The sequence below is a fragment of the Hetaerina americana genome, unplaced genomic scaffold, assembly GCF_022747635.1.
Source record: "Hetaerina americana unplaced genomic scaffold, ioHetAmer1.1.p SCAF_5, whole genome shotgun sequence".
Lineage (NCBI taxonomy): Eukaryota > Metazoa > Arthropoda > Insecta > Odonata > Calopterygidae > Hetaerina > Hetaerina americana.
The window spans coordinates 51,540,509-51,568,469 of NW_027287095.1; the positions used below are offsets into that span (position 1 = coordinate 51,540,509).

The window sequence follows — 27,961 nt, forward strand, 5'->3', positions numbered from 1 at the left end:
ATGTCACATGCATTCGTAGTCGTGCGCGAGGCGCCACTGTCCACGAGGTTAAAAGCCAACTTTAAACACGTATGGTGTTTTCCCTTTGACAAATTCCAAAGAAACTGCGGGAGATGCCGCAACAGTAACTTTTAACGGAGTCATCCGCTAATGTGCATTTTAATGCAACAATTTCAGAGCGTAAAAATCCGAGTCCCAGTCAAGGCGAATGATTTTGCGAGTTACTCTTGGTTTGAGTGAAATGAATACTCAACTTTGAATGTACTAGAATATTTTTAATTCTGAGAATTAATAATATGAACACTATTTATGAATTACAATCAACAATATATTAACTTGGAAGTTGCTGGGTTTGCTTTTGTGAAGTAATTACTGTACATATTACAATAATTCATTACATGTTGTTTAAATAAAAATATAGATATACAAATATGTTTTCCAACAGGGTCATCACAGGAGAAATGTTGGAACTGGCTATGCCAAGCTAAACATTAGTGGAAGTTGGGAAATGGCCTTCACAATATACTCTCTTTGTGATAAGAGGAATACATTTTCGATACCATTTAAATGAAGGAATGGTCCAAACAGGGATTTGTGTGAAGGCAAAATCACGGCACCATGGATTTCCAATTACATGTTGTAGTTGGTAAAAATTATTGATAAATCACAATTATTATCATTAGTACAATGATTATGTTGCCTGAGCAGTCTGAGCTAACTGCCTCAGCTGCTTCAGTACTGTCTCTACCAACTTCTTTTTGTCTCTCTCACTTTTCTTAAGTACGGAGAAGACAGTTTTTTTGTCAGCCTCACGTAACCTATAATGAGAAAAGTTTCAAGCATTAATTTGGATAACTACTTATGGCAGAAAACTCACTTTCCTCAAATATGTATTACTTAATGGCCACGAATCACTTATCATAATGTAAAGAATATACGATTCTCACAATGATCATTATATTTTCTCACGCCAAATCCAATTTATGAATCCTAACACACACTTACTTTTCCAGCACAATTATAGCTGTGTTTGGGTTGACCTTCCCATATTTACTACCCTCCTGACCATAGTCATGAAAATATGTAGACCAATCCCAAGTCATGAACAAATCCAGGAGTTGACGTAAATCAGAAAAATACTCCAATAAAACACCTTCCTCCAAATCACCAACTGGCTCTGAGGCAGCAAACTCTGTAAAATCAATTCCAGGTAAAACAAAAAAATGACTTGCCAGCATTTCCTAACATATTTAAGCTATATTTAAATTCTAATATACTTTATTTTGGCCTAGCAGCTCAAGATCCATAAATAAAGGAGCATTGTAAAAGAAGAAGAATTATCAACTAGGATAAGCACTAGACATCAACAGAGTTTAATACCCTCCGAGGATACCATGCAGAGGATGACCTAAACAGAGATTGAAACTTTTTCTTGAGAGTTTAAAAAGCATATCAACATACTTTTCAGAAGTTCTAGAACAAATATGGCACTATCACTTATTTCAGTCTCAAAATTTAACTTCATTTAGGTGATTGTTTTTCAATTCATGAGAGTGCATGCATTTGTTTATATACAAATCAGATTGGTTAGTTGAAGTGTAATTATCAATATTTATTCCATTTTAGGCATTTTTTAGGAACTACTTAAACTGTATTAAGGTTAAGCAGAAATTTAGGAACGGTGTGATCGATTTGCAGTTTCACAGGGGCGAATATGGATTTAGATCACAATTTAGTAGTTAGAAAATGTAGCGTCCTATTCAAAAGGATAAGGCAGGGGAGATGGGTTAGGTAATGGAATGTAGAAGCAATAACCAGAAAGATAAGAAAGGAGTATGGCTAGGCTGTAGAGAAAATCATGATCAAGGAAAGAGAGCTGGGTAATAGAGAAGAAACATGAAAGCATATTAAATATGAGGATATCAAAAGCCTCAATAGAAACTATAGGAAGAATACATGTATTTAGACAAGGAGAAGGAAGCATAAAGAGTTGAATAATTAACAGATGAGGGAAACAAATAGAGCAAAAGAAAAGTGGAGGAAGAATAGAATATCAGTGTGTTGATATAGAAAGTTTAAAAGGAAGAGTGAAATTAGCATGCTGTACAGGACAGTGAAATCACTGCCAGGAAGAAAGAAGGCAAAATCCATACATACAATCAAAGAAAACTCATCAAAAATATTGATCAAACCAAGGGAGATTGAAGAAATAGGACCCATATGATAAGCACAATAGGCCAGCAAACTTAGAGAAAGGAGGAGAATATGATATGGATTATGATGATGGCTTAGGTCCAGGCATACTTGATGGTGACACAGAAAGGGTATTAAGGGAACTAAAATCAAATACAGCCATTGGAGTAAACAACATTCAAGTGGAACTAATTAAAGGTTTAGGAAAACATGGAAGGAAGAACTTTTTGGGACTAGTTCGTAGGATTTGGCCAAAAGATTTTGTCAGATTAAAGTTAGTTGCCACTCCAAAAAAGGGATAAGCAGACACATGTTAGGGCTACAGAACAATAGGTTGATTCTGCATGCAACTAAAGTGGTCCTTGGGAACATCACTAGGAGGATGGGCAGCACGGAAAATGATTCAGAAAGGGGAGAGGCACATGTGATATCACAGCAATGATAATAATAATACGTCTTACGAGGGTAATCCCAGAAGTACCTGACCCAACAAAGAATTCACGAACATTTTGGAAAAAACGTTTTTTTTTCAACACAATCTCCTTTCAGCTCTGTACACTTTTCCCAGCAATGTTCAATGAGTTTGTAACCCTTTTCATAATAAGAACTGTCTTGCTCCTCAAAATAGCCATTAACTGCCAATATCAATTATTCACGGTTGGAAAATCTTTGACCACCTAGCCATTTTTTCAAGTTTGCGAACAGAAAATAATCCGAGGGGGCTAAATCTGGCGAACAGGGTGCATGAGGTAGCAATTCAAACTTTAACTCATGAATTTTGGCCATTGCAATAACGGATTTGTGAGCTGGTGCATTGTCTAGATGAAACAACCCTTATAAACAACATTTATATATTTGCAATAAAAATAATTTTCTTCTTTTATTTTCTTAGATGTGCCAGGAATTGATTTCTGTCTTATAAATACTTTCATGGTGGTGGCCATGTAAATTTGGGATTACTACATGCTTTTGTTTCGCTTGCATTGCATTTTTTAAAGTGTACAAGAAGAAGCAAATTTATAATTTGATGGGCATTTGAATATTACCCATAATGGTCCAACGTGTGATAAGATGTTAAGCCTATTACAATATCAAACAGCCACTGAGGTTACAACATGTAGTTCCCACTATTACAAATTTATTTTAAATGTACATGCATTATACGGTAACAAACTCTACCCTGAGAATTACATTATACCAAGATTCTTATTATATGTTGCATTCTTTACATCAGGATTCTACCGTACATTCCATACTTATTCATAAACCTTGACCACACCAAAAATAAACTTTCTAAAGATCTAAAGTGAACATCAATTACACTTAATATTACAACAGTTGTTTTCAATATTTTTTACCATGTGAATTAAAAATTAAGAGTATTAAGGGATAATAAAAGGCCTTAGATTGACCTCACTTTGGAGCAGCAGTATAGAATTTTCAACAGAGAAAATAGGTAAAGAAATATGAAAAAAATGGAAATTTTAAAAATACTTACGCTCACACTGAATGACATCCAGGTTTATTTGTTGTAGAGCACCCAACGATATTTGCTTTATATCATCTGCAAGCATCATCCTGAGCACTGACTTAGCAATGTGATCACATGCTGATTTACAGGCAACTTGAGCCACCTCAGCCTGCAATATAAATACACATACATGTTTACTCTGGTATAATAACTATTTCCATACTTTTTCATGAAAACATAATTTTGGGATAATATATCATCAAAACACACACACTTTTTATGGATTCCTTTTTATGAAAATATGTTCTCCATAAAATGTCAGTTTGGTGTGATGCAACAGTGTCCATGGATTAGAGTGGACAAAAAATTGGAATTTCCAGGAATAAAGTTGTGGAGTTTAATTTATGAATATATATTCTTGAAAGAAAAAAATTGAATCTTCACCTATAGCATTAAGGTTTAATTTTTAATAAGAGTTCAACTGAATCTGTTAAGAAATACCAACGGTGGCCTAATTATTTCTATCACAGATAAGTTATTATGCATAAAATATACCTTAGAATCAGTGATATATATAGACTCTACTTCATTATGGTTTTTGTGTAGGTTCAATCCAGGATTCTCATGAATTCAACTCAAATGTTAAATTAATGATTCAATAGTTCTGGGGAATAGATAGGTAAGTGATAAAAAAATTACTCCCTCTGATAAGAACCCATTATAGCAGTGATCAATAGGTGAACCTTGAGTCACAAGTACAGATATAGAGGCTATTGATGAAGGAGTTAACTGGTGTATGATATGACTCACTAGCTAATTACAAAGAGTGAGTCACCAGAAATTATCCATTATACCATTGAAGGTATTTACTTACGGGCAAATTGGTAAAGGACATGAAGATACTTCGAAGAAAGGCTATGAGATCCACAATGAAGCTTGAGGCATGGCCTTTCGGCTCCACTAACAGCCACTCGTAATTCTCCAACTCCAAGAATTCATCCAATTTCATCTGCAGCTTCTCACATATCTGACGCTCAGCATCATCTCTTGCCACACGGAACATACCTCTCCCCCGAGGTGAGGTGGCAGATCCTTGGTTTGAAGTGGTACCAAGGACTCCTCTGCTTGCTGATGTTGAGCCCATCCATGAACCTTCACTTCCAACACTATCAAACATAAATAGTGCAACATCATAAGTGCATCTGCATAACCTTTATTCCAAGTGTTATCTCCAAACCAATGATTAAGTAGTTCTCAATTTTTAATTTTTAACAAAGATTTTCAGTTTCCACTTAATTTTGACAAAAAAAATTCATCAAACAATGTGATTGGTTTTAAAAGAGCAAGAATAGGAATTAAAATACTTCCAATCAGAGCTTCTTCTTTTAAAATAAACATAACCAAGGGTGTATGGCAATACTTTGATCTGATGATTTACCGGGTATTTACAAATGTATACACAGCCTCTCACAATAAAGAGGCAATTTTTCCCTCTTTCACACTATTTAACAAAGCCACTGTGAAGTATTTTAAGGAGCCAGAGGCAATGTAATGTTGAATAAAGAAAATTGCAAAACTAATTCGAGGCAGCCACCCTATAATTCCTGAGGTGCTGTTGTTTTGTTTTTGGAAGTGAATTTACCAAATCAGAGTGTGATTCAAATATTGAGGATCAAAATGCCTAGCTCTGCAGAGTTTGCATCTACAGCGGAACATCATTTAACAAGCATAAGAAAAACTCTAGTATGGCGCAAACAATTTTTCCCATATTAATTAAATTCAAATATGATGCGTTCCATGGCAAAAAAGAAATTGTGTGCAAGGTTTATTCAAAGAAAATTACAGTGGAGCCTTGCTTAACTAGAACTTTACATTGTGAGTAATTTGCATATCAAGCAAAAATATTGTACCCTAAAAAATTACTCCCTTAATTAGTGATGTAAACTTTGAATAATCTAATCAAAAATACTGTACTTATGAACACAAGTTTAGAAAAATAAGTTATCACTTACGCAAATTCCTCTCAGTTCCTACACCGGGTTACATAGTCCATCTCGGCTGACGTTTTAATCGAGCCGGACATCGAAACATCGCCCGAGATGGGAGGATATAACCCGGTGGAAGACCCGAGAGGAATTAACGCAGCTGATACGCCAGGAAAATACCAAATCTTTTAAGTTATCACTTGCAAAACTAAGACACTAGCAGAACTAATTACTGAAGCAGCAGGTGCACAATTATTCCGGGAATCCCCTCGCCTATTCACTTTTTATGAGAAATATCACTCATGCAAGCAAGCAAGTCATTTGTGTAAATATATCTCTTCCTTGTTAGGCAATTAACACATTGTGTGAGGTGCCCATTACGTGAGGTTCCACTGCATTTTTTTATTGGAATTAGTCCAGGTATTTTCATTCAATACTCAATTCTTGTTAAGATTTATAACTCAGAATTGTTAGCAAAATACCTTCACATGATTAATTGAGATTTTGAATAAGTAAATATTACATGTATCTCACGAATCTTACTTCCAAATGTAAGACATAAATAACTGCAAAAGGATACATCAATTGCTTTGTAAAAATAGCTACTACAAACATTCAAGTATGCTTAAAAACATTTGTAACTGAGGTTACAATCTATACTACATTGGTACACCTTCTCTAGTTCGATCATAAGAGCTACACAATGGGTAGAGCCAATGGTCTTTCCTAAAAAATAGCACAATGAAGTAGGCAACATTTTCCCTAAGTGCATTTTTAAATCACCAACATTGGAAGATCCTAACAAGTGTTAGGATGTCACAATGTTAAGGTTGTTCTCTGTTAATTAACTTAAAATTCTTTATGATTCTGTTTTTAAACAGTAAAATTCCAGAATCTGTATCACCAGTCCAATAAAAATAAGAAAAATTAATCAGGAAAGTTCCATATTCAAGTATTTTTACATTACTTATAAAAGTGGGAGATTTATCTCATTAATAGTTGAACTTTTAATTTGTAAATGCAACTATTTCCATAGTGTGAAAAATGGCTCCATAATGTTTTCAACTAAATTAGGGAAGACTTACATTTGATGGGGTAAATCAGTTCCAAATTAAATTTATGCACAGAAGCAACAAAGTCATGGCACAAATAGATAGAGAAACAATGCCAATATAGCAAATACAATACCGAAGAAATATTTTTTTAAGGTTCCTCTACCCATATTTAAGATTTCAGTCATAGACTGCTGATTGAGTTATCTTTTAACTACTGACAATTAACAGTAAAAACCAAAAGATATCAATAAACTTGACAGGACTATATACTAATTATAATACTTTACATGAAAATAAAAAGTATTAATAACATTAGTTGCCACTAGGCATTAATTTTTTTTACATTAGGTCAAATTAAAACCAGCCTCTTCATTTTAATTTAATCCACTAATGAAAACTTTGTGAATACTATTTTGTATTATAAAATAATACCAGTATTGGTGGAGCTACAAATTCCAATAACTTTGAATTTAATTACAGATAATATACTTTTTAATTTCTATATTTCGTTCATCCCTTCAATTTAAGTACTATTCTAGGATCCTGTAGATTAAATACAATATCAAATGCTTCCTTTCAATTTAATTATGACAATTGTAAAAATTAATTAGTCGTCACGGATTATTTTGGGCCACCTTTCTCAGCATACTTAAATTACACATCAGATAACAAAATGAAATACAGTCATATGCTTGCAACTATTGTAATCTTAAGGATTTTATTGTACACTATAATGGTGGCCAAATTGAATATAAGGTAAAGATTATTGGAGTTGATGCTAAATAGGTATATTCGTAGGAGGTTCTAACCTGGTAATGTTGGAAACAAATTCTTCCAGGTACACAGTGGCTTCTTCTAAGTAACCAGTATCAATGAGAATTTGAATGACTTGTAGAAGAGCTAGACTTGGTTTGCGAAATGTTGATGACAAACAGCCACTGAATGTTCTGGTCAATAAGAGATTTGTAGATCTTCGGATGGTATCGTCAACCTCTGCCTGGCTGTTAAAATAAGAATCACAATTGAAATAAAAATTTAACAATAAATTCAATATCAAATCAAATACCATTTTGTACTTGTACTTTATTCCACTTTAATAGCCATTTCAAAATATTTCACATCAATATTCTAAGGCACATTTGAAAGATTTACACTAGAATTAAGATTTAAAATGATACCTGAAAAGATACTGCTGAAAAAGAGAGGAGATATCCCTAAATTATGACTTCCTTATTCTATAATTCGTAAATCTAATGGTTTTTTGAATAATGACACAATTCCCAAATTTAGATGCCAAAGTTTTTTTTATTTAAAAGGTAATATGTGTACTGGTTGAAAGACCATCAATATTTAATGCATTTAGCTACCCATAACTTAATACTATGCATGACTAATATGAAGTAAACCACTGCCATCCATGCTCTTCATTTGAAATAGATAGGTTAACTCCATATAATTTATAGTGGCCTGACGTCTGAAAACCAATCTTCCACAAAGTTTCCATTCAGATATGGGATCTACTGATGGCATTGCATATGCACTTGTTTAATACATTAAAAACAGACATAAAAGTAATCATACATCATCATGGAAGGAAAATTGAGTACAAACATTACCTCTTAAACTTCATTCCAGGAAAAACAAAATTACCTGTAACTACTGTGTTGAAATCATTGAAATAACTTACTGTGAAAAATTCAAATGGGATCTCAGCAGGAAAAAAATTAATAGATTGGTGCCTAGAGACAGAAAACTAGTAATCTGAAGAATTTTTAAATGTATTGGTAAATTACTGGAATGAATTATGGGAAAATTACCAAACTTTTTCAACTCATTTTAAGTTGAACACATAATTCTTAGAGAATGAGTACCTAATTGGGTATGTTAATCACAATATAAAAGAATTAACAACCATCACCTCTCCACAAGTTCAGCATTGATGAAACGAAAACGAATAATGTGAAATTAATAGGCATGTACATTTTTGGTATTTTTTCTAATATGAGAAATTTTGGACCATATATGCAAATGACCCAACGGAATGAAATGAATTTCATGAAGAAAGCTTCAGTACTTTTAGTTAAACACATTTACCCACACCATCATCAATAGTTTCAATCTGCACTTATAATTTACTTTCTCATATATTGGCTACAGGAAGACCTCAGAAAGGTATCAGTTAGATTACAGTACAGATTCGGGTACAGTGCGATCAATTTGCACAGTGCCCGAGAGCGAATGCAGACTCTGATCACGAATTATTAGTCGTGAAGTGTAGCATCTGAATCAAAAAGATAAGGCGGCGGGTTAGAACATGGTATGTAGAAGCATTAAATGGTGTGACAAGGAAGGAGTATCAGCTGACTGTTGAAAAAATCATGAATGAAGGCAAAAAACTGAGAACTATCGAGGAAAAATGGAAATATATCAAAAAAGGGAAATCAAAAGACGCAAAAGAAACTACAGGAACTGTGAATAGGAAAAGGACCATTGATCATGGATGAGATGATCGGAAAGATAGATGAGAGAAGAAAATGGAAGAGTGTAAACACAGAGCTAGACAGAAGGAATTACAAAGAGTTAAATAATAATTAAAGATGGGCAACAAAAAAAGCATGATGGAAGACGCAGCGCAAGGATATGGAAAGTTTGCAGAAGAAGGGTGAAATTGGTGCGCTATACAGCAAGGTTAAACCACTATCGGGAAGTAAGAAGGGAAGATGCTAACAGTTAGAGATAAGTTGAGTAAGATAATAGTTGATGCAGCCAAGATCAACGAGAGATGGAAGGGATATATTGAAGAACAGTGTGGTAAAGAACTTAGGCCAACAAGGTTAGACATAGAAAGAGAGCATCACGTAGAGGAAGATAACTTAGGTCCAGGCATACTTCACGATGATTTAGAAAGGTCATTAAGGGACATGAAATCAAATAAGGCCATTGAGGTAGACAACATTCCTGCACTGAACTACTAAAAGGTTTAGGAAAATTTGGGAGGAAGAAACTATATGGACTGATTCGTAGTATCTAAGAGGTAGGAATCTGGCTGGAAGAATTGGTGCGATCAGTGTTAGTTCCTATTCCGAAAAAGATAAAGGCTACATCAAGTGAGGACTACAGAACAATAAGTTTGATTCCCCATGCAGCTGAAGTATTTCTCAGGATCATCAACAAAAAGATGGAGAGTAGGGAAAATGATTACTTAGGGGATAATCAGTTTGGGTTTAGGAAGGGGAGAGGCACACGGGATGCCATTGAAGTAATGAGATCACTAATCAAGAGGAATATAGAATACAATCAGGACGTATTTGCCTGTTTCGTAAATTTCAAAAAGGCTTTTGATAGAGTGAAAGAGGCTTTTGGCCCCGGTGGCGGCGGGGTAACGTCCTCGTCTGCCATTCCAAGGGTCGCGGGTTCGATTCCCGCCTGGGTGAGTTTCCCTCCATCTAGGGCTTGGGTGTTTGTAAATGTGACATTGTTATCGTTGTTAATAGTTTGATGTAAAGGCCTAAATGTGCTGTTTTCGGACTTATACTGAATAAATAAATAAATAAATAAATGAATTGGAAAAAACTCTTTGAGTATATTGCAGAAAATAGGAAAAGATTGACGGGACAGGAGACTAATGCGCAACCTGGACCTGTCTCAGACTGCTCAGGTGAGAGTGGGGAATGGAGAATCCGGATAGGCAGTGTGAGGAAGAGGTGTAAGGCAGGGTTGTTCATTGTCACCGGTGCTGTTCAACATACATGTTGAAGAAATGATTAAAGAGCCATGGGAAGAACCGGAGATAGGAATGAAAGTAGGAGCGGAATTCGTAAAATCAGTTAGGTTTGCTGATGACCAAGCTTTAGTTTGTCAGTCAGCCTAGGGGTTGCAAGCATAGCTGAGTGAATTGGAAGTTCAGTGCGATAGATACGGGATGAGAATCAATGTAAATAAAACAAAGGTTATGTGATTTTCCAGAAGAAAAACACTAAGCTATTAAAATAGGAGGGTAAAAAAAAGAGCAGGTAAAACAGTTTACGAATCCTGGAAGAGTTTTGGACCAACATGGTCAAAGTAGTAGGGACGTAAGGAGAAGAATTGCACTTGGGAACGAGGCTTTCACAAGGAGGAGGGAGTAGATGACAGGGAAGTTGAGTAAGGATGTTAAGAAAAGACTCATCTAAACTTTGATATGGAGCGTAGCTATGTAAGGTGCGGGAACGTGGTCACTGAAGCAAAAGGATAGATGTAGATTGAAGGCTTTTGAAATGTGGGCGTGGTGAAGGATGGAGAAGGTGAAATGGACTAAAAGGAAAACAAAGGATTGACAAACAAAGGACAAAAAGCAAACAAATGAGGAAGTACTTGGTATGGTGGGTGAGGAGAGGGGCTTGTTGGGAGAAATCCTATGGAGGCAGGAAAAATGGATGAAGGGCATATTGATCGGTAGTGGCATGTTAAAGACTGTAATAGAGGGGAGAATGTTAGGCAAATGAGGAAAGGGCAGGAACAGGATAGGGATGTTGGATGGGATGAAGGGTGGAAGGAAGTAGACAGAGATGAAGGAGGACTTGATGCAGAGTAGGTTGCTAGATTGTGTTTTGTTTGGAGTAACAAAATATTTAATTGGTAGTTGTGTTCATTCAAAATCTACCTTAATCAGTAGATTACTTAATAAAAATAATATTGGCTACAATTCAGTACAGTAAAATGATTACCAGAAACTTAAAAAGTCAACTTTGGGTAAGGATTTCCTCTATTCCTATCTAAATCTTACCTATCTCTCAATGAATCATAAAGATACAAACATATATTTGGGAATAAATACATGATGTGAAAATGAACTTCAAATTCAATTAAAAATGAATGGTTATTTACTTTTCATGGCAAATTACATACATGTCCAAGGTATTATTCGGGCTGACATATCTCCAAGTACCTTGACCTTAAGCATGAATTATGAGTATTCTTAGCAGATAAGTACAAAGAAATAACTATGATTCTTGGGACCTGGGATACTTTAAACCATGAGGGGAAGTGTTACTTACCACTACAAACACCCAAATAAAATAATTTTTACTGAGCTCTGAAAATATGAAATGTAGTGGACCTTGACATGATACTCTGCAAACTCAGCTATATTTCCTGCATATTTTTAGGAATTGCTATAGCAAAAGTATTGGTAATTCAAATTTTCCATGGCTGATTTTACATAGTGATTACCTTAAGTTCAGATCCTCGGAAAACTTCAAGCAGGCATATATAAATTCCTTCACTTGATAATATACCTTAGGCACCATTGAAGAGAAAGGGAGACGACGAGGAAAGTTTAGACCAGCTACATCTTCACTAAAAGGAAATGTTTCCAGCACCTTATCATATTCTTCTCGAGTTAAAATCTATGCAGAAAATTAAATTCACAATTATATAATTGATGAATCATAAACAGCTGAGCTAATGGTAAACAGTATTCTTTTAAGAAATAATGCCAATTTAGGAGTGAAAAATAAACATTAACTATAATTAAATAACTATCTTATAATTTCAAAACACATGAATTAATATTAGGAAAAGTACAAAAATAGGATAAAAATAATGACTTCTGAGTTTCATGATATGACTAGCAATATAAATCCATGGAAAGAATTTAATAGCAGTATTAGTGATTGCGGGAGTCAATTGACAGAGAAGGCTATTTGCTCCATTAGAAATAGGTGGGTCATTTGATGAAGGTAGAATATTCAGGGAATTGAAGAATGATGAATAGAAGTCCAGCCTTGAGTTCAGCCTACTCCAAATTAAAGGCACCAAGATGCCACACATTTTAATACCTCAACTGGCAAAGGGCACGCATCACGTGACTTTTTATCCAAATGACACTTAAGTAAGACTCGGGATACCTCTGAAAAATTATGCTATTAGCAAAATTCAAACCCAGATCCTCAGGGCAGGAAGTCAGCACACAAGACATGGCAACAATCCTTTCCCAAACGAATGGTTTTCAGGGAAAAAAGCAAATTACTACTTTGATTTCAGGGATCATTATGATCAATAATGTGATGACATTGTTAATGACTATCATTAATGAAACTCATTTTTTATGGTTAAATCTTCGTGATGAATATGTAGCCATTAAAATTCCACTGTCAACTCACTTGAATGGGAAGAAAATCTTCTTCATCAAGAATTTCACGAAAAACTTGCACCCATCGCTGCATGAGGACTTCATTGTAGTGATCACGAATTTCATGCAGAAGATCAAAGAGTTGACTCACTGTGTAGCCATAGTTCTACAAAACAAACAGACATTTTTTGAGTTTCACAAGTGATATGCAGACATCTACCAATTGGTTTAAATCATGTAAAAATTACTGCGGCAATTTCTGGAGAAGATGCTACCCAACAAGTTTTATTTATTAGCTGCATCACTGGCAATTGACATCAGTGAGGGAAACTATGAGGTTACATTTAAATGCCAGCTAAATAAATCCTATGGAAATGAACTTCACTGCGGTGAAAGAAGTTATTGTGACATAAACATTATTAGTTGTTCAATTGATATCGGTAAGTGTTTAGCATTCAGTCAGTCCTGAAATCAATGACCACCAGAACCAGTAAGCATTCAACAAATGGCCCTGATTCAGCCCTATCTGATAAAGCATATGCATTGATACAGGTCGACCTGAAAATTCCAATTGGAGAAGGAAGGGAAGGAATTTTGTAAGACTGTTCTCTGGGAGTCATCAATATTTGTCAGCCCTGGCTAGTAGGGGTAAAACATGAATTTCCCAACCACTTGGTTTGGCCTTAGCTTTGTAAACTATACACATTTTCTTCAGTGATTGAATGCATGGAATGAAGTATCATTGAGATGGAGGGAAGTGAAGTAGATTTATTTCTTAGAAAATAAAAGCGTTCAATTGTGATTATTGCTCCTGAATAAGTATTTTTCTGTTTGTGAAATTATTACCTAACAAACCACTGTAGAGCTATTACCTCTACTCACTTCAATTACAGAGTTAATACCAAGAAAACGACTTACATCGAAGTAATGGATTAGAATTTGAGATGGTACTGAGAAAAAAAATGGATTTTCAGGTAGCTGGTTAACATATTTGCAAGTAAGCACTTGCGAATATTGCTCAAGGACTGCTTATCATGTGCTTTTTATAATGTTCATAAAACAAACGCATTTCTTGAACAGTTTGGGGTAAAATACAGTGTGCACTTTGGTGATTAACCATGATAATAAATGCGGATGCTATAAACACACGGATGGCTGTAGCCCTCCATTGGACAAGGATGCCCATTTACAATGTGCTGGTCAGGATAAGGCTGAGTTCAGATGCCTTTGGGTTGTGCTGAGATCATACCACTTAATGCTCAATTGGATGCACTTGAATATTGGGCCAGGTTCCCTTTTGCTATTAGGTTGGCATACAGGTCTTCATATGCATTCAGTATACACCTGAGATAATCACACTCACTGAATTTCCCAACTTTGCTCACTGAAAAAGCTACTAATAGAGAAAGATATATTATTAATAAATTGAGTAGCTATTACTCCCATTGATACAAAATTATAAAACATCATATTTTCAGGATGTAAGTTTTTAGGGGTGTGTAGAAAATTTATTTTTTTCTGGCGGAATATCAGGAGCACAAGGGTATGGATGCAAGAAAAAGAATCAAACTATTTTCGCCAACATTTCAACAAATTTAATCACTTCTACATTTAATGACCAATCTCTCATTAATCTTTTAAACTTAAACTTTAATGAAGGACATGTGCAGACATTCATTATCAATATAGCAAAATATGTGATGCCAAAACTGATCAAATACATATGAAAATTATGCATTTTATAAAAATTCTCCAGCAAGGAATTCTTGCCTTTAATCAGAGATAAGATTCTCATTACATTTATTGTGTTTAACAACCACAGATGTAAAATTCAACAATTTCAAAGTGTAAAATTCAATTGTCTTGACCGGGATTTAAACCCCTTGCCACAGACTTTTCATATTGCACTTGACAATTAGATGTTTTTTGCATTACTAACTATTATTTTTTCAATGTCTTTTAGTCCAAAGGTTAACATTTTCCATTAGCTCATAAAATATTTTTTGTAAGTGAAAAAATACATGTGTCGTATTTTCTTCATTGTGTTATCTTTCATCATTGGTATTTAATTAACTAGAGGTAAATGGCCCCAATGGTTCGAAAGAATTGGCACACCTTATCAAGCAGCATTTAAGGGTGCCAAGCAATAAATAATTTCTAATATTTTAAAGTTTAAAACACTCATTCCATGAACACCTCAATAAGGACCAATACTGGTAGTGCCACAATGAAGTGAAATCTATTACACAACAGCTAGTCACACTGGAAAAAGCCATTGTGGTATTTAAATATTTTAGCTGTCATCAGAAATGAAAGTGTTAAGTGAAATTTAAAATTTGAATTAAATACCATTACTACATTAGATTAAAAACAGAACTATGAAAACCTTATATTTCATCTTACCCTTAAGGTTGTAATGAAGAGCATTATAAGATTTTTTATTTTTAGCATCAGAGTTGCATCGGTACAATAGGCCTGTAAAAAAAATGAATCTCAGAAAATATATTGAAAACAAGAAAACTTAAAATATTCAATCCAAATACATAACTACTTACTGAGTGTGTCCTGAGAGCATTTATGATTTTTGAAAGAGCCATGCTCCAGACTTCATCCAGATAGCTCCTATTAACAAGGCCATTGCCAGTATTTAAGATATGATCTTCTACCACAAAAAAACCCACAATTCCATGTATATATGCTCTGTATCCAACAATGGTTTCGTGCTAAAAAAATTATTCAAAAATTAATTTTTTTTAAATCAATGGTTATTAAGATCAAATTGAATTGAGACAAACTGATAACAACTAGGCACTTAAGGAAACATTGAACGTTTACATTATATGCAAGAAGAGCATGAAGGTACTCATTTAGCCATTGGAATTCATAAGATAATAGTCAACTAACCATATTTGTTGGAGGCTGCAAAACTAGACGAGCCTGTTTTTTTCTTTGCTTTCTGTAGTATGTTTCAAAGGTTTCACGAGAACCCTGTTTGATTAAAACAAAGCAATTTGAGAAATGCACACAGAAAATGTTCAAATATAAATATTCAATGATAAACAGAATTATGCATAACCATTAGACTTACGAGAACAGAATATATATGTAGACAACGGTGAACGGGTGAAAAGTCAATGAGGTCTTGAGCACTTAAATCTTCATCAGCATCGTAGCTACTTTCCTTTTGAGTACCATTTTCAGTTAAATCTAATAAGAATTAAGAGGAAAAAATCAATATGTATACAATGATGACATGAAAAATATTAAAAATTCAAGCAAAGGCTATTGTAAATTTAATGCAGGATATTTATAGTAAATTAAAAAAAATACTAAAATGAGAAGTATGAAAATGCAGGAGTGGATAACAAATTCGGATAAATTGTTCAAAAAATGGAAAAACTCAGCTTCTAATAAAATATATAGAAAAAACTAACTGAAATATAGGAACCATGTCAACAATGAAATAAAGAAAGCTAAAAATAAACTTTACACAGATAAAATTAATGAAAATATGTGTAGTACAAGAATATGGAGTAATATAAACAGTTTAACAGGAAGATGAAGTGCAATACAGATAAAGACTTAATAAGATATTTTGGTCATAAATAATCTGTTAAAGAGATCACTTCCAGATTCTCTAAACATTTCACCAAAGAAATAACTTGCCTGAAAGATAATTGTAAAATTCCACCGAGTTCGGTAAATGCAAAGAATCAGGTAAATAGCATAGTAATAAATTTAGCAACAGAGTTAACATACATAAGATAATTAACAAATGGATATGAAACCAATTGGTCATGATGGTATTAGAATAATGGACCTGAAAAGGTGCCCTAAAATAATACCAATATGAAAGGACATTGTAAATCATTAAATATGCAATGCAACAATCCCTAATGGTTAAAAAAAACTGTCATCAGACCTATTTACAAAGGAGGATCTCATAAAGACTTGAATAACCAACGCGGTTCAGAGTATTTAAGATATGGTATAACAGTATGGGGATCCAATGGTTCCACAAAAATTAATATACTAAAAAATAAACAGTAAAAAATCCTACAGAAAATGTCCGAGGCTAGATCAAAAAATACAAATATTCTAGATGGAATAAATATCTTTCAAAAATTAGGAATTCTGCCGGTAGGCAGGCTGTATAGACATTGCATCACAATATGAAACTATTTTTATGACAAATACAAAATACCTGATTTTAATAAAAAGGAATCACCATTAAGGGACAATATTAAGTATATAACAAACACATTTCATACAAATCAAGGTGGAAAAAATTACGAGGTTACTGTAGCTCTAATTTTTTATGAAATAGCAAAAGATTTAAGAATATTACAGTCAGTAAATGCTGTGAAAGGGAGAATAAAAAGACTTCTAATTATACCGTGGATTAGGGCTTGGAACAAAATGTGACACATTATATGTGTCTTTATAATTGCAACACTTTAAGCTCTCATTTCTGTTCATGTGGCACCTGCTGCCAAGCCAGAACTGACTGGCTAGGCAGGGAGCAGAATGAGTATGAGGGTGGTCCCTTAAGTGCCCGACTCAACAAAGAACACACAAAAATTTTGGAAAAATGTATTTATATTTCAACTATCTCCTTTCAGCTCCCAACACTTTTCCCAGCAATGTTCTATAAGTTCAATACCCGTTGTATAATAAGACCTGCCTGGCTCCTTAAAAGAGCCATTAACTGCCGACATCACTTCTTCAAGGTTGGAAAACCTTTGACCATCGAGCCATTTTTTCAAGTTTGCGAACAGCAAATAATCTGAGGGGGCTCAATCTTGCAAATAGGGTGAATGAGGCAGCAATTCAAACTTTAATTCATGAATTTAGCAACGGCAATAACGGATTTGTGAGCTGGTGCATTCTCTTGACAACACAACACTTTCTTCTTAGCCAAATGCGGCCGCTTTTTCTTGATTTCTTTGCTCAAACATTGCAATTTGTTCGAATAATACTCGCCATTGACAGTTTTTCCTTTTTCAAGATATTAAATGGAAATTATTCCACGCGCATCCCAAAAAACTGACGCCATGACCTTGCCTACAGATGAAACAGTCTTCGCCTTCTTTTGAGCCAGTTCTCCCTTTTGAATCAACTGTTTTGATTGTTCTTTTGCCTCAGGTGTGAAGTAATGGACCCATGTTTCATCCATGGTTATGAAATGGCACAAAAAGTCTGCTTTGATGCTGTGAAACTTTGCAAAACACTCAATTGAAACATCTTCATGACATTGGCTTCGCTCGAGTGTGAGCAAACACGGCACCCATCTTGCACACAGCTTTCTCATGTCCGAATTTTCAGTTAATATGCAATATACTGCACTTTTTGAAATGCCTACTATGCCTGCTAGCTCGGGCACTTTCAGTCGACAATAATCCAAAGTCACTTAGTGGATTTTCTTCATTGTTTACGGAGTCTTCACCTCATTTGGTCGACCAATGCGATGCTCGTCTTGACAGCTCGTACAGCCTTGTTCAAACTCTGCTACCGAATATTTTACTGTTGTAAACGAAGGAGCAGACTCACCTAGAGTAGCACCCAGTTTGGCTTTTATATTGGTTGGGCTGAGGCCTTTCAAATAAAAGTATTGCATCAAATAACGATGACCATATTTCTCCATTTTCACAAATTCACTGAAAACGTTCATTATTGATGGCTGACACCCAAATACTAAACAACGTGGTATCTTCAAACTTGAAACATATGCTTTATAGATTGCATAATTTTTATTACAATGATATTTTTAAAACAACTACTGCCATGTAGGTATCTTTAAGTCAGGCCAGGTACTTATGGGACCACCCTCATATTCCATGTATGAATTATTAATTTATACTACTATTGTATAGTATAAAGATCATATCACTAAGGTATATGACAAAGATTGTCTGTAATTCTATGTTGTATTGATTTTCTCAATACTTTGTATTTCATATGTGATGTAGATTATACTACAATTGTAAACTATACATAAATAGCAATAAATTAAAAGTTATTTGCAAAAAAAGGCACAGAAAATGCCATATTTATTAGGTTTCAACAGCAAATAAAGCCTAACTTCAGGCAATGTATGCCATTTTCCCTTTAAATGGTACGTGGAGTTTGACAAAATAGAACAGCATGCGATCAAAATTACATGAATAAAAGCAAGACTTTGAAAAGGCTCTTCAAATAATTTAACAGCCAATCCATTAACCATGCAATATTAAAACAGAAGAAATTGGTAATTTTTCACTCACTGTGGAATGAGTTCTGAGAAGGAATCTTACGTTTCTTCCTCCCGACTATGCTGGCATCTGTTCCTATCTGCTCTCCAGTCTGCAAATGTATTGGAACAGTAATAATGAGCAATATTTACAAAAGAAATGCATACCTTGCATTACATACACGCTTTTTTATTCCACAGATGCAGCAGCACGTAACTAAAAACTCATAAAACTACCCTGAGAACCCATACAGCGTTGGCATTTTTTGGAAAATTTGTCAGCTTCACTCACTGCAACTTTGCCAGTTAAAGGGTAAATAAGAAGTACATGTGCTGTTAATGACCAATGGATGTAAAAGCCTCTCCAACGAGCACCTGCAGTGTTGTGTTGCTCAGATGTTAAGGAAGTCCCATCAACATCTAACTGGTCCAACAGGCGGCCATCATTGATGAATTCTACTGCAGGTGATTGAGCTCCATGAGTTTAGGCTCATTCCTACTATGATATGCTTTAGTATTACACCATATGATCACAGTCAATTGAAAAGATACAGCAGTTGATAAGATGCATTTTTCTGTAGAGTGATATATAACAGGTCTGTCCAATAAATAAGTGTAATGAGGCCATAACAACTTTATTTTGCAAAATTTAGTCTACTTCGATTTTGTCCACTTTCAAAGTACTCTTCATTCATTGCACTTATTCCATCTTTTTTTCCACTGATAAAAACACCCCTGAAAGTCCTCGGCAGTTAGACTTTTTAGTTTTCTTGTTGTTTCTTACTTTATTGTATCCACATCTTTCCAGTGATGTCCCCTCATCACATTTTTGCATTTTGGGAATAGGAAAAAGTCGAAAGAGGTGAGATCTGGCGAATAAGGATGATGATGAAGGATGGTGGAAAATTTTTTTGCCAGAAACTGGCAAACAATCAATGCTGAATGCACAGGTGAATTATCATGGTGAAGGATCCATCCATCATGTCCGGTTAAAATGGTGTGCACTGTTGATTTTCCCAAATTCAGTTCATCAGCTATCACCTGGACAGTTTATCGACAATCAGTAAGGACAATGGACTGCACATGATCAATTTTGCCTTCAACGCAGGTTGTTGAAGGTCGTCCCAGCCTTGTATCATCTGCGGCATCTTGTCAACCATCTTTAAAATGCTTTATCCACTTGAAAACGGATGATTTCTTCATAGCATTAGCACCATAAACAGCAGCCAACATTTCAGTAATTTACCGCACTTCACCAAAAAACTTGATGTTGATTCGTTGCTCCGGGATTTCATCAATTTCCATTTTCGACAAACAGCAAAATTAATGGCACCATACGCACAGTTTGATGATCCGCCAAGCAAAGATGGCTCATTGGGCCTCAGGCAACTAGCAACGCTAGTGGGCGGGGCTATTGTCCACGTCATCACCGCCAGATTGCACCAGTTTGTGCATTTATTGCACAGAACACGTGAACAATAAGTGGTCTAAATAAAATATCAAGTGCCAAATAATTTAAGGTAAACCTTTCCTGGAGTAACTTGCCAAAGCGTAACCTCCTTCAAATCATTCTTTTCAGTCATATCCAGGCATTTCTTATAGAACATTGTAAGAAGACCAAAACAAGAAAATGTAGGGATCGAAACATAGATACTGCATCACAAAATGTAGAAATCAATATTTGGTACACAATATATTCTAAAATATAGGGTTCAATCAATACCAGTACCATGCAACCAAGGATGGGTTTCAATTATTTGCCACATCTTCTGTTGTATTTTACAGACATGCCATTGCAAAAATTTTGTTTGCACCAGTGTCTTTTTTTAGTCTTCTCCTCAATCCCAGTAAATGACTTATCAGTCAATTTTTCCATTTCTATTCACAAATCTATTCAACAAGTACATCGGAAGGCTAACAGAAAATCACATAATAAGCATGAGTGCTTAATACTTTGTAATTTTTTTACAAGTTTAATGTTAACATACGTCAAAATTAATTTCTTAACATTATACCAAGGCCTTTAACTCATTTATGTAATAATCGCAGCCTTTTCCAAAATGGAAAATATTGAATAAGATATTGGCAGACTACTGTACTCACATGTCTCATTGCCACCTCCCCAATTTTAGGTGAAAATTTTCTAATGTTCTCTAAGAAGTCTTTTAAATCTGACATTGATGCCTCTTTGATGTTTTCCCTTAGCCTGTAAAAGAAGATAAATTGGTGAATGGACAATTTTACTTATACATATTATTAATTGTACATGAAGATTATTTTACTTTTGACACTCATAATAAAAGGCAATTAAAAAAACCTAGGAAAATCTTAATTTGATAGCAGGCATGCATTAAATATATGGGGTAAGTCGGTAAAAAAAGACTCAAGAACCAGGAAGACAAACGCAGTGGCTTTTATGAACATTTCATTGGGACACTTGGAACATTCACTGTACAGTCCCAACTTAGCCCCCAAGAAATCATTGGGCGGCCAATGTTTAGAAAATGATAATGCCGCAATCCAAGAGGTTACTCCTTGGCTGTGGCAGCAAACAAAAGACTTCTTTGCTTACAGCTATCAATGACTTGTATAAATATGGGATAAAAGTCTGAATGCACAGGGGGAATATGTAGAAAAGTAAAATAAATTTTCGGAAGTTACAGTGATTATTATTGCCTCTATCCAGTTTTCGGAGTTATTTATTGCCCTACCCTTATTAATAGTAACATTAGAATGACCATGAGAGCAAAACAGAAATAGTTAATTCAAATAATTTTAGCATTTAAAATTTAAATTGCAACATCATTAAAATAAAATAATGCACTTCATCAAAACCTCCACTCTTCTAAAAATTGAACAAATGTGTAAAGATTACAAATGTGGAAGGAATCAAAGACTGATACATTTTTTTACAATTTATAAACACATATTTCAATGCACCCAGTTATCCAGGTAAGCTGGTGCTGATAATTAGAAATACATTTACATTTATAAATAAATTGGGAAATTGATTCCAGTATTTCTACATTGAATGATAACATGGTTACTTGGAAAAATGTGTCACGTTTTTAAATAAGTAGCAAAATTCTACCCAGTAGTTTTATTTCCATATAAAGATGGAACTTCAATAAGTTAAGGGTTCTACTGTTCACTTTCAAAGTAAAACTATGATAATTTCATGGATTTTCCATGTCTCTGAGAATTACTGACAATTCTCAATTTAACAGATTTTTCGAAAACCAATTAAAATTAAAACAACATAAAAATAGTCAATGCATGCAAAAGATTGGAATTTATGAATAGAAGAAACTGAGCACAGCTTATTTCTTCATAATGATTTAGATAATAGTTAGCTCAGTAAATTCAACAACCTTCTAGGCAAAGTTTAACTCAGCAACTCAAACAAATGCCCAATTAATTGATCAAAATTAATTATTTGAGTTAAGCTCTGAGGGGCACTCTGAAAAAGTACCAAATTTCAAGCTATATCAAGATAGTATGTATGCCTCATTGAACCACTCACTTTGGTATATTTTCCCTCATTTGATGAGAAAAGCGATAGTTGGCTACCCTCGGCAGGTAAAGGTGTTCCAGTTGCTCCAGTGTCTTCAGAGCAGGATAGTATCTGTAAACAATTGTTATGATTATTGCTTTTACTACATAGCCATCAAATAATCTTGAGTGACATTTACCTTAATAAAAATACAAAATGTTCATATTGCAACCTATCCTACATAACACTAAGCATATGGTTTAGATCACTATAGCACTAACCAGCAATCAACAAATCTATTTCAACTTTGTAGAGTAGTATGCAATAGTGTTTGTGCGAAGCTCTAGCAGGTCACACCTGGATCGATTTAAACCAGGTTCATATGAGAAATTTTCTTATGTTGGTAGTAGGTAGGCATAAGGCCCAGGTAAGGAGGAGGTTGTACACAATAATGATTAGACATCTGCGGACAGTAATAGACTATTTAATAAAATAATTGAACGGAGAGATGCATCAACCAATCATAGGATTGATGACAGGGATGATGATAATGAAGTAGGTCAATCTGTTAGAGAGATTTATACAATGGATGCCAATATTTTACTGAAAAATAAGTCCCTTGTACTATATAAAACCATAGGCCTACAGAAAGAGGTTCAGGTAGATAACAAGTTGCAGAGGACAATGCTTACAATGTCCTGACCTTATTTATGGGGTCACCCAGTTTCCCATTCAGAGGAAATAGAGCACCTATTATTACAGTTTTTGAAGAAGGCTACAGCAAATATTTGGAAATGATAAATATAAACTCCTAGGCATCATTTTTGGTGGTGCATTAGACAGGAATCTTACATATAGGAGGAGGACATGTTTAGGAGGATTATTTCATTTTTTTATTAATAATCTATTTCATCCTTTGTTCACTCTAAACACCAATTTGAAAAATTACACAAGGTAATGGCTAGTTGATTGATTATTTTTAGTTCACATATTTAATTCTTCATAATAATAGACTCAATTACGTATCCCTCAAATTGATTGTTGCACACTATAGAGAAAATGAGTCCTGGCAACTACCAGACTCGGATGCATTGAACATGTCTTGACTGACAGTGGGAGAGGCAAGGCTTCAGAAGTCAACATCTCTCAAAATTCATGCAAAGCATAAGTGACAGTAGTAATACAGAAGAGGACTGAATTAGGTAGAATTGAGACTGGGAATGTTAAAACAATGTTGAGGGCAAGAAATTAAAATATATAAAGCAAGAGTTGGAGAGAGGAAATAAAGATGTTTTAGGGCTGTGTGAGGTGAGATGGGAGGATATCGGGGATAACTGGAGTGATAGTTACAGAGTAATACACAGCAGAGGGAAGAGAGCCAGTGAGGAGTAGCAATAATATTGATTGAAAAGGTAGGAAGAAGCATATTTAACATAGAACAAGAACAGATGGAATATTTTAAGTAAAAGTAAAAGCAGAACCAAAAAACTTATTGGTTGTTCAGATATGACACCACCAAGCAAATATAAGGAGAAAGAAGTGTTCAAGGAGGGAAACATTTTATAGTGATGGGGGATTGAAACGAAAGAGCAGGAGAAGGAAGAGATGGTAGATAGGTGGGGGACTACGGCTTAGGAATACGGTATGGCTGTGGGGAGAAAGCAATAGAGTCCTGCAGGAGACAGGTGTTTATCATAATGAATACATGGTTTAGACACCATGATAGACTTAGATAAACAAGAAAAATGCCTGAAGATTCAGCCTGACATTAGTTAGACTATATCATGGTTAGGCAGAGATTTGTCAAACAATGTGATCAATTTACAGTTTCCCAGGAGCAGATATTCAGATCATAATTTAGAAATAATGAAGTGTAAAGTCAGATGCAAAAGTATGACAAAGGGAAAATGGTTTAGGAAATAGAAGCACTAACTTGATCAACAAAGAAGTATCCGCAGGCTATATAGGAAATAATGAATGAGGAAAGGGACCAGGCTACTAAAGAGGAAAAATGGGAACACATTAAATTGGGAATATTGAAAGCCACAAAAGAAACTACAGGAATAGTATAAGCGAAAAGAACTAGGAAAACCATGAATTATAAACGAGATGAGTACAAATATAGATGTGAGAAGGAAAAGGAAGAATATAAATATTGAGTTCTGTGGAAGGGGGTAAAATCAGTATAAACTGAAGTATGAAACAAATAGGGTGCAAGAAGTGTAGTGGAATGAGCAGTGCTAGGATATGGAAAGTTTACAGAGAAAGAGTGAAATTAGTACGCTATGAAGGAAGGTTAAAACTCTGTAAGAAGGTAAGAGGGAAAATCATTGCAAACAACAAATAATATTCAGCAAAAATATTAGCTAAACCAGAAAAGATCCAAGAGAGGTGGTAAGAATATATAGAGGAGCTTTAAAGCAAAGAAATTAGACCAACAAGATTAGACATAGAGTGGAAATATGATATAGATAGAGATAGATTGGCTCAAAGTTTACTAGATGGTGAGATAGAAAGGGCATTAAGGAAAATAAAATCAAATAAGGCCGTGGGGGTTGAGAAGGTGGGAGGCACAGTTTTCATGGACTAATTCATTTCAATGCATTTCTGAAAGCAGAATTTGGCAAGAAGACTGTGTCAGTTGTGCTCAGTTTGTGCCAATCTTTGACATGCCTTATATCTACATATTCCAGATCTTGAGCAAAGAAATTGTTATTATGTTTACATTTTATTATCAGTAATCTAACAGGTAAGGTAGGTTTTGAATGGACACAGGCTATCCAAGAGTACAGCAAAAATCTCCTTGCCTCTCCAACAAAACCTAACATTACAATAGGCCACTCTTCAATTCCACATACTTCATTCCTGCCTTCATTCGTATCATAGTCTAAGTGTTAAAAAGTCCCAGTTATTTTTCAACCATGGGGAAAAATGCAGTAAGCATGTGAATCTGCTTGGTGCTTTGAGATAGTATGTAAATTTTGAGTTTCAAATTTTTATTTGAGATTCTCAATTCAATGATTTAAACAAATTAGCCTGGGTTAAAAAATAAGTATGAATTCATGGATTATATGAATATGGGGTTGGTTTACTAGAGGTTTCATGGTAATTACAAGGGATACTGACGGTGGTATCCCTTGAATGGAAAAATATATGACATTACCATCATGTTTATCCTAATCAGATCACTTGAAAATACTTGCTTGAGAATTTCATACTAGTTTTTAAATTTTCCTGTGAAACTTATTCATACAAGGAATGCAATTAGGTATGCTTCCAATTCTTATCTTGAAGATCTTAGAAAATTAATATCTGAGGAAAATATGATTTTATATGTTACTCTATTTAATAATCCACAAGTTTATACATCACCTCTTTTCCTTCATCTGTCTCTGCAATTTTGCATATGTTGTGAGAACTGGAAGGCATAGAGATAGATTTTCAATAGCAGCTGCAATGTTGCTTTCAACTTTACGGGCACGTACCAGTTCCTCACCCTTGGCAATAAGATTACTTGCTGATTGACGTAAGTCTTCATCTAGCTGAACAACTTCATTCTGTGATTACAGACATTAACAAATATAAATTATATCAATGCAAAGTAAGTTGTGCAGAGAGCCATTTTTTCAATTAAATAAAATAGTAATGACAAATATTTTTTACAAATTGCATAAATAAGCATATTTTTGGCAGGGTAATTAAACATTCACTGATGGGGAAATGAAAGGAGGTAGGTTCATTAAAATGGCCACAACATCATCAGGTAGTCAAGACTGAGGGGGAAAACAGTGCACACGTAGAATTTTTGTCCAATAATTATTTTCTCTAAGTTATATGATGTTTAAAATGATCCTCATCCTTTAATTTCAAGTGATTCCACTCTGCCATGCATGGTACTCAGGGGACACACATCCATTCAAGCTACTTTTAAAATGACATAAAAAACTCAATTACGAGCAAGGTAATCCTTAGGAGAGGAAAATGTGGTAAGAAATAGTCAAGTTTGGCTCTGGATTAAGCAATGGAATAATAATAAACGAGGCTTATGTGCCATAACACATTAAATCCAATTCATTTTAGGTGCCCAACACGAGAATTATGCAAGCTCCAGAAAAACCCAGAGCACTGGCTAACTGAAAAAGTATTTGTACTGCCACTATGAACAATGGTTGCACCGTAGCCCTCTGACCAGAAACTACAAGCCCTAATCACAAGGTTACCTTACTTAGAAAAATACCGTTTATTCTGAATGAGGGTCTGGCAGAGGCAATCATTATCATTCTGAGAAGAGTACCATGAACAGAAACCTTGTATCTTATTTCAAGCAAGTCCTCCGAAATTAAAATGTAATCCACTAAAGTCAGGTTTTGGGAAAATGCACAACGTTTGGCAATTCTTTAAGAGGGGATACATAATAGACAGGCACCATTAGAAAAATCATCATTTACTTACATTGAGCTTTTTAGCTTGTGACCGAACTTGAAGTAACTCTCGAATTGAGTCGATGAAACCTTGGTAATGAAAATTGCACATTCTTTCAATATCTTTGTCATGACTTTTGATTCGGGAATCAAGCTGTTCCATGAATTTTTGATGCTCGTCTCCATCATATATGGCTCTGAAATAAGCAAATTTTTCTTGAAACGACTATTAATAGACGTATAAAACTATCCTTTCAAATCATTATAAATGTAACATTCTCGGACACCAGAATTATCAATTTTTAAACAAGGCAGCAAACAAAATCCATTCTGAAGTAACATGTCTATGTGACCCCATTAATTTGCATATGCTACAATTATTTGAAAATTAAATATACCGAATAACCAAGCCAACGCTACTAGCGTCATTGGTTTCAATTTCGTATAATAAATGATCATGGTTTGGCTTAGTAATAAATAGAGAGTCGCTGCTTGATTCATTCATTGTACATTAGTTGAATATTGGCTCAAGGCGCAAACTCCGCGCCTCACTAAAGGCATATGAAAAAGCTATAATTCCATGTTTTGTGCGCAGATGCAAACCTCTTGGATCGAACAAGTTGCTTTAAGCCTGCGTATTGCCTTCTATTACATCGAAGCGGTGGATTTGATTCCAACTTCGCACGAAAGCTAACAGGAAGTCCAGAGACGCTACGTATTTTCTTCTTTGGGTAGTCATATTCTCAGAGAGAGATTAGAGAAGTTAATGATACCGTGCCAAGAACTTTTTGTCTTACAATTTAAGCATTTAAGTTCAAGTTACCTGAATGTGGATCCCCAATAGTCGTCAATACTCTCAATTTCTTGCAAGAACAATTCATGATGCTGAGCTCGAGATTCCTGAGTTTGATTTTCCATTTCCTAAATTAATTTTAAATTGTTAATAAATCAGCATTATTCACGCCCCCATGTTTACCATAGGACCGACGCCATATTCCATGA

The 27,961-nt window shown here is 34.7% G+C and overlaps 1 protein-coding gene across 2 annotated transcripts; it reads right to left on the reverse strand.

Moving 5' to 3' along the window:
• Nucleotides 1–283: 283 nt before the first annotated feature.
• Nucleotides 284–27,945, reverse strand: Sec15 (exocyst complex component Sec15). Of its 2 annotated transcripts, none has more exons than XM_071592404.1 (17): nucleotides 27,783–27,945; nucleotides 26,991–27,156; nucleotides 25,911–26,095; nucleotides 22,569–22,670; nucleotides 21,149–21,251; nucleotides 19,080–19,158; nucleotides 15,905–16,023; nucleotides 15,721–15,804; nucleotides 15,372–15,539; nucleotides 15,220–15,291; nucleotides 12,848–12,982; nucleotides 11,916–12,091; nucleotides 7,514–7,705; nucleotides 4,539–4,830; nucleotides 3,692–3,833; nucleotides 1,006–1,192; nucleotides 284–818 (listed from the first exon to the last, which is right to left on the reverse strand). In XM_071592404.1, the coding sequence occupies exons 1-17, from the start codon at nucleotides 27,875–27,877 to the stop codon at nucleotides 692–694; spliced, it is 2,424 nt and encodes an 807-aa protein (XP_071448505.1). In that variant the 5' UTR covers nucleotides 27,878–27,945; the 3' UTR covers nucleotides 284–691. The 2 variants fall into 2 exon arrangements, with proteins under 2 accessions (XP_071448505.1, XP_071448504.1); XM_071592403.1 differs by lacking the exon at nucleotides 27,783–27,945 and adding an exon at nucleotides 27,358–27,499.
• Between the last annotated feature and the right edge of the window lie 16 nt (nucleotides 27,946–27,961).

Bases quoted from the DNA above. Each gene is read 5' to 3' on its own strand.
- Sec15 (XM_071592403.1), bottom strand. From the start codon at position 27,464: ATGAATGAATCAAGCAGCGACTCTCTATTTATTACTAAGCCAAACCAT. The intron at 12,092-12,847 runs GTGAGTTGACAG...TTTTCTGCATAG, and splicing joins AAGATTTTCTTCCCATTCAA to ATTTTAACTCGAGAAGAATA. The intron at 3,834-4,538 runs GTAAGTAAATAC...TTTATATTGCAG, and splicing joins TGTCCTTTACCAATTTGCCC to GCTGAGGTGGCTCAAGTTGC.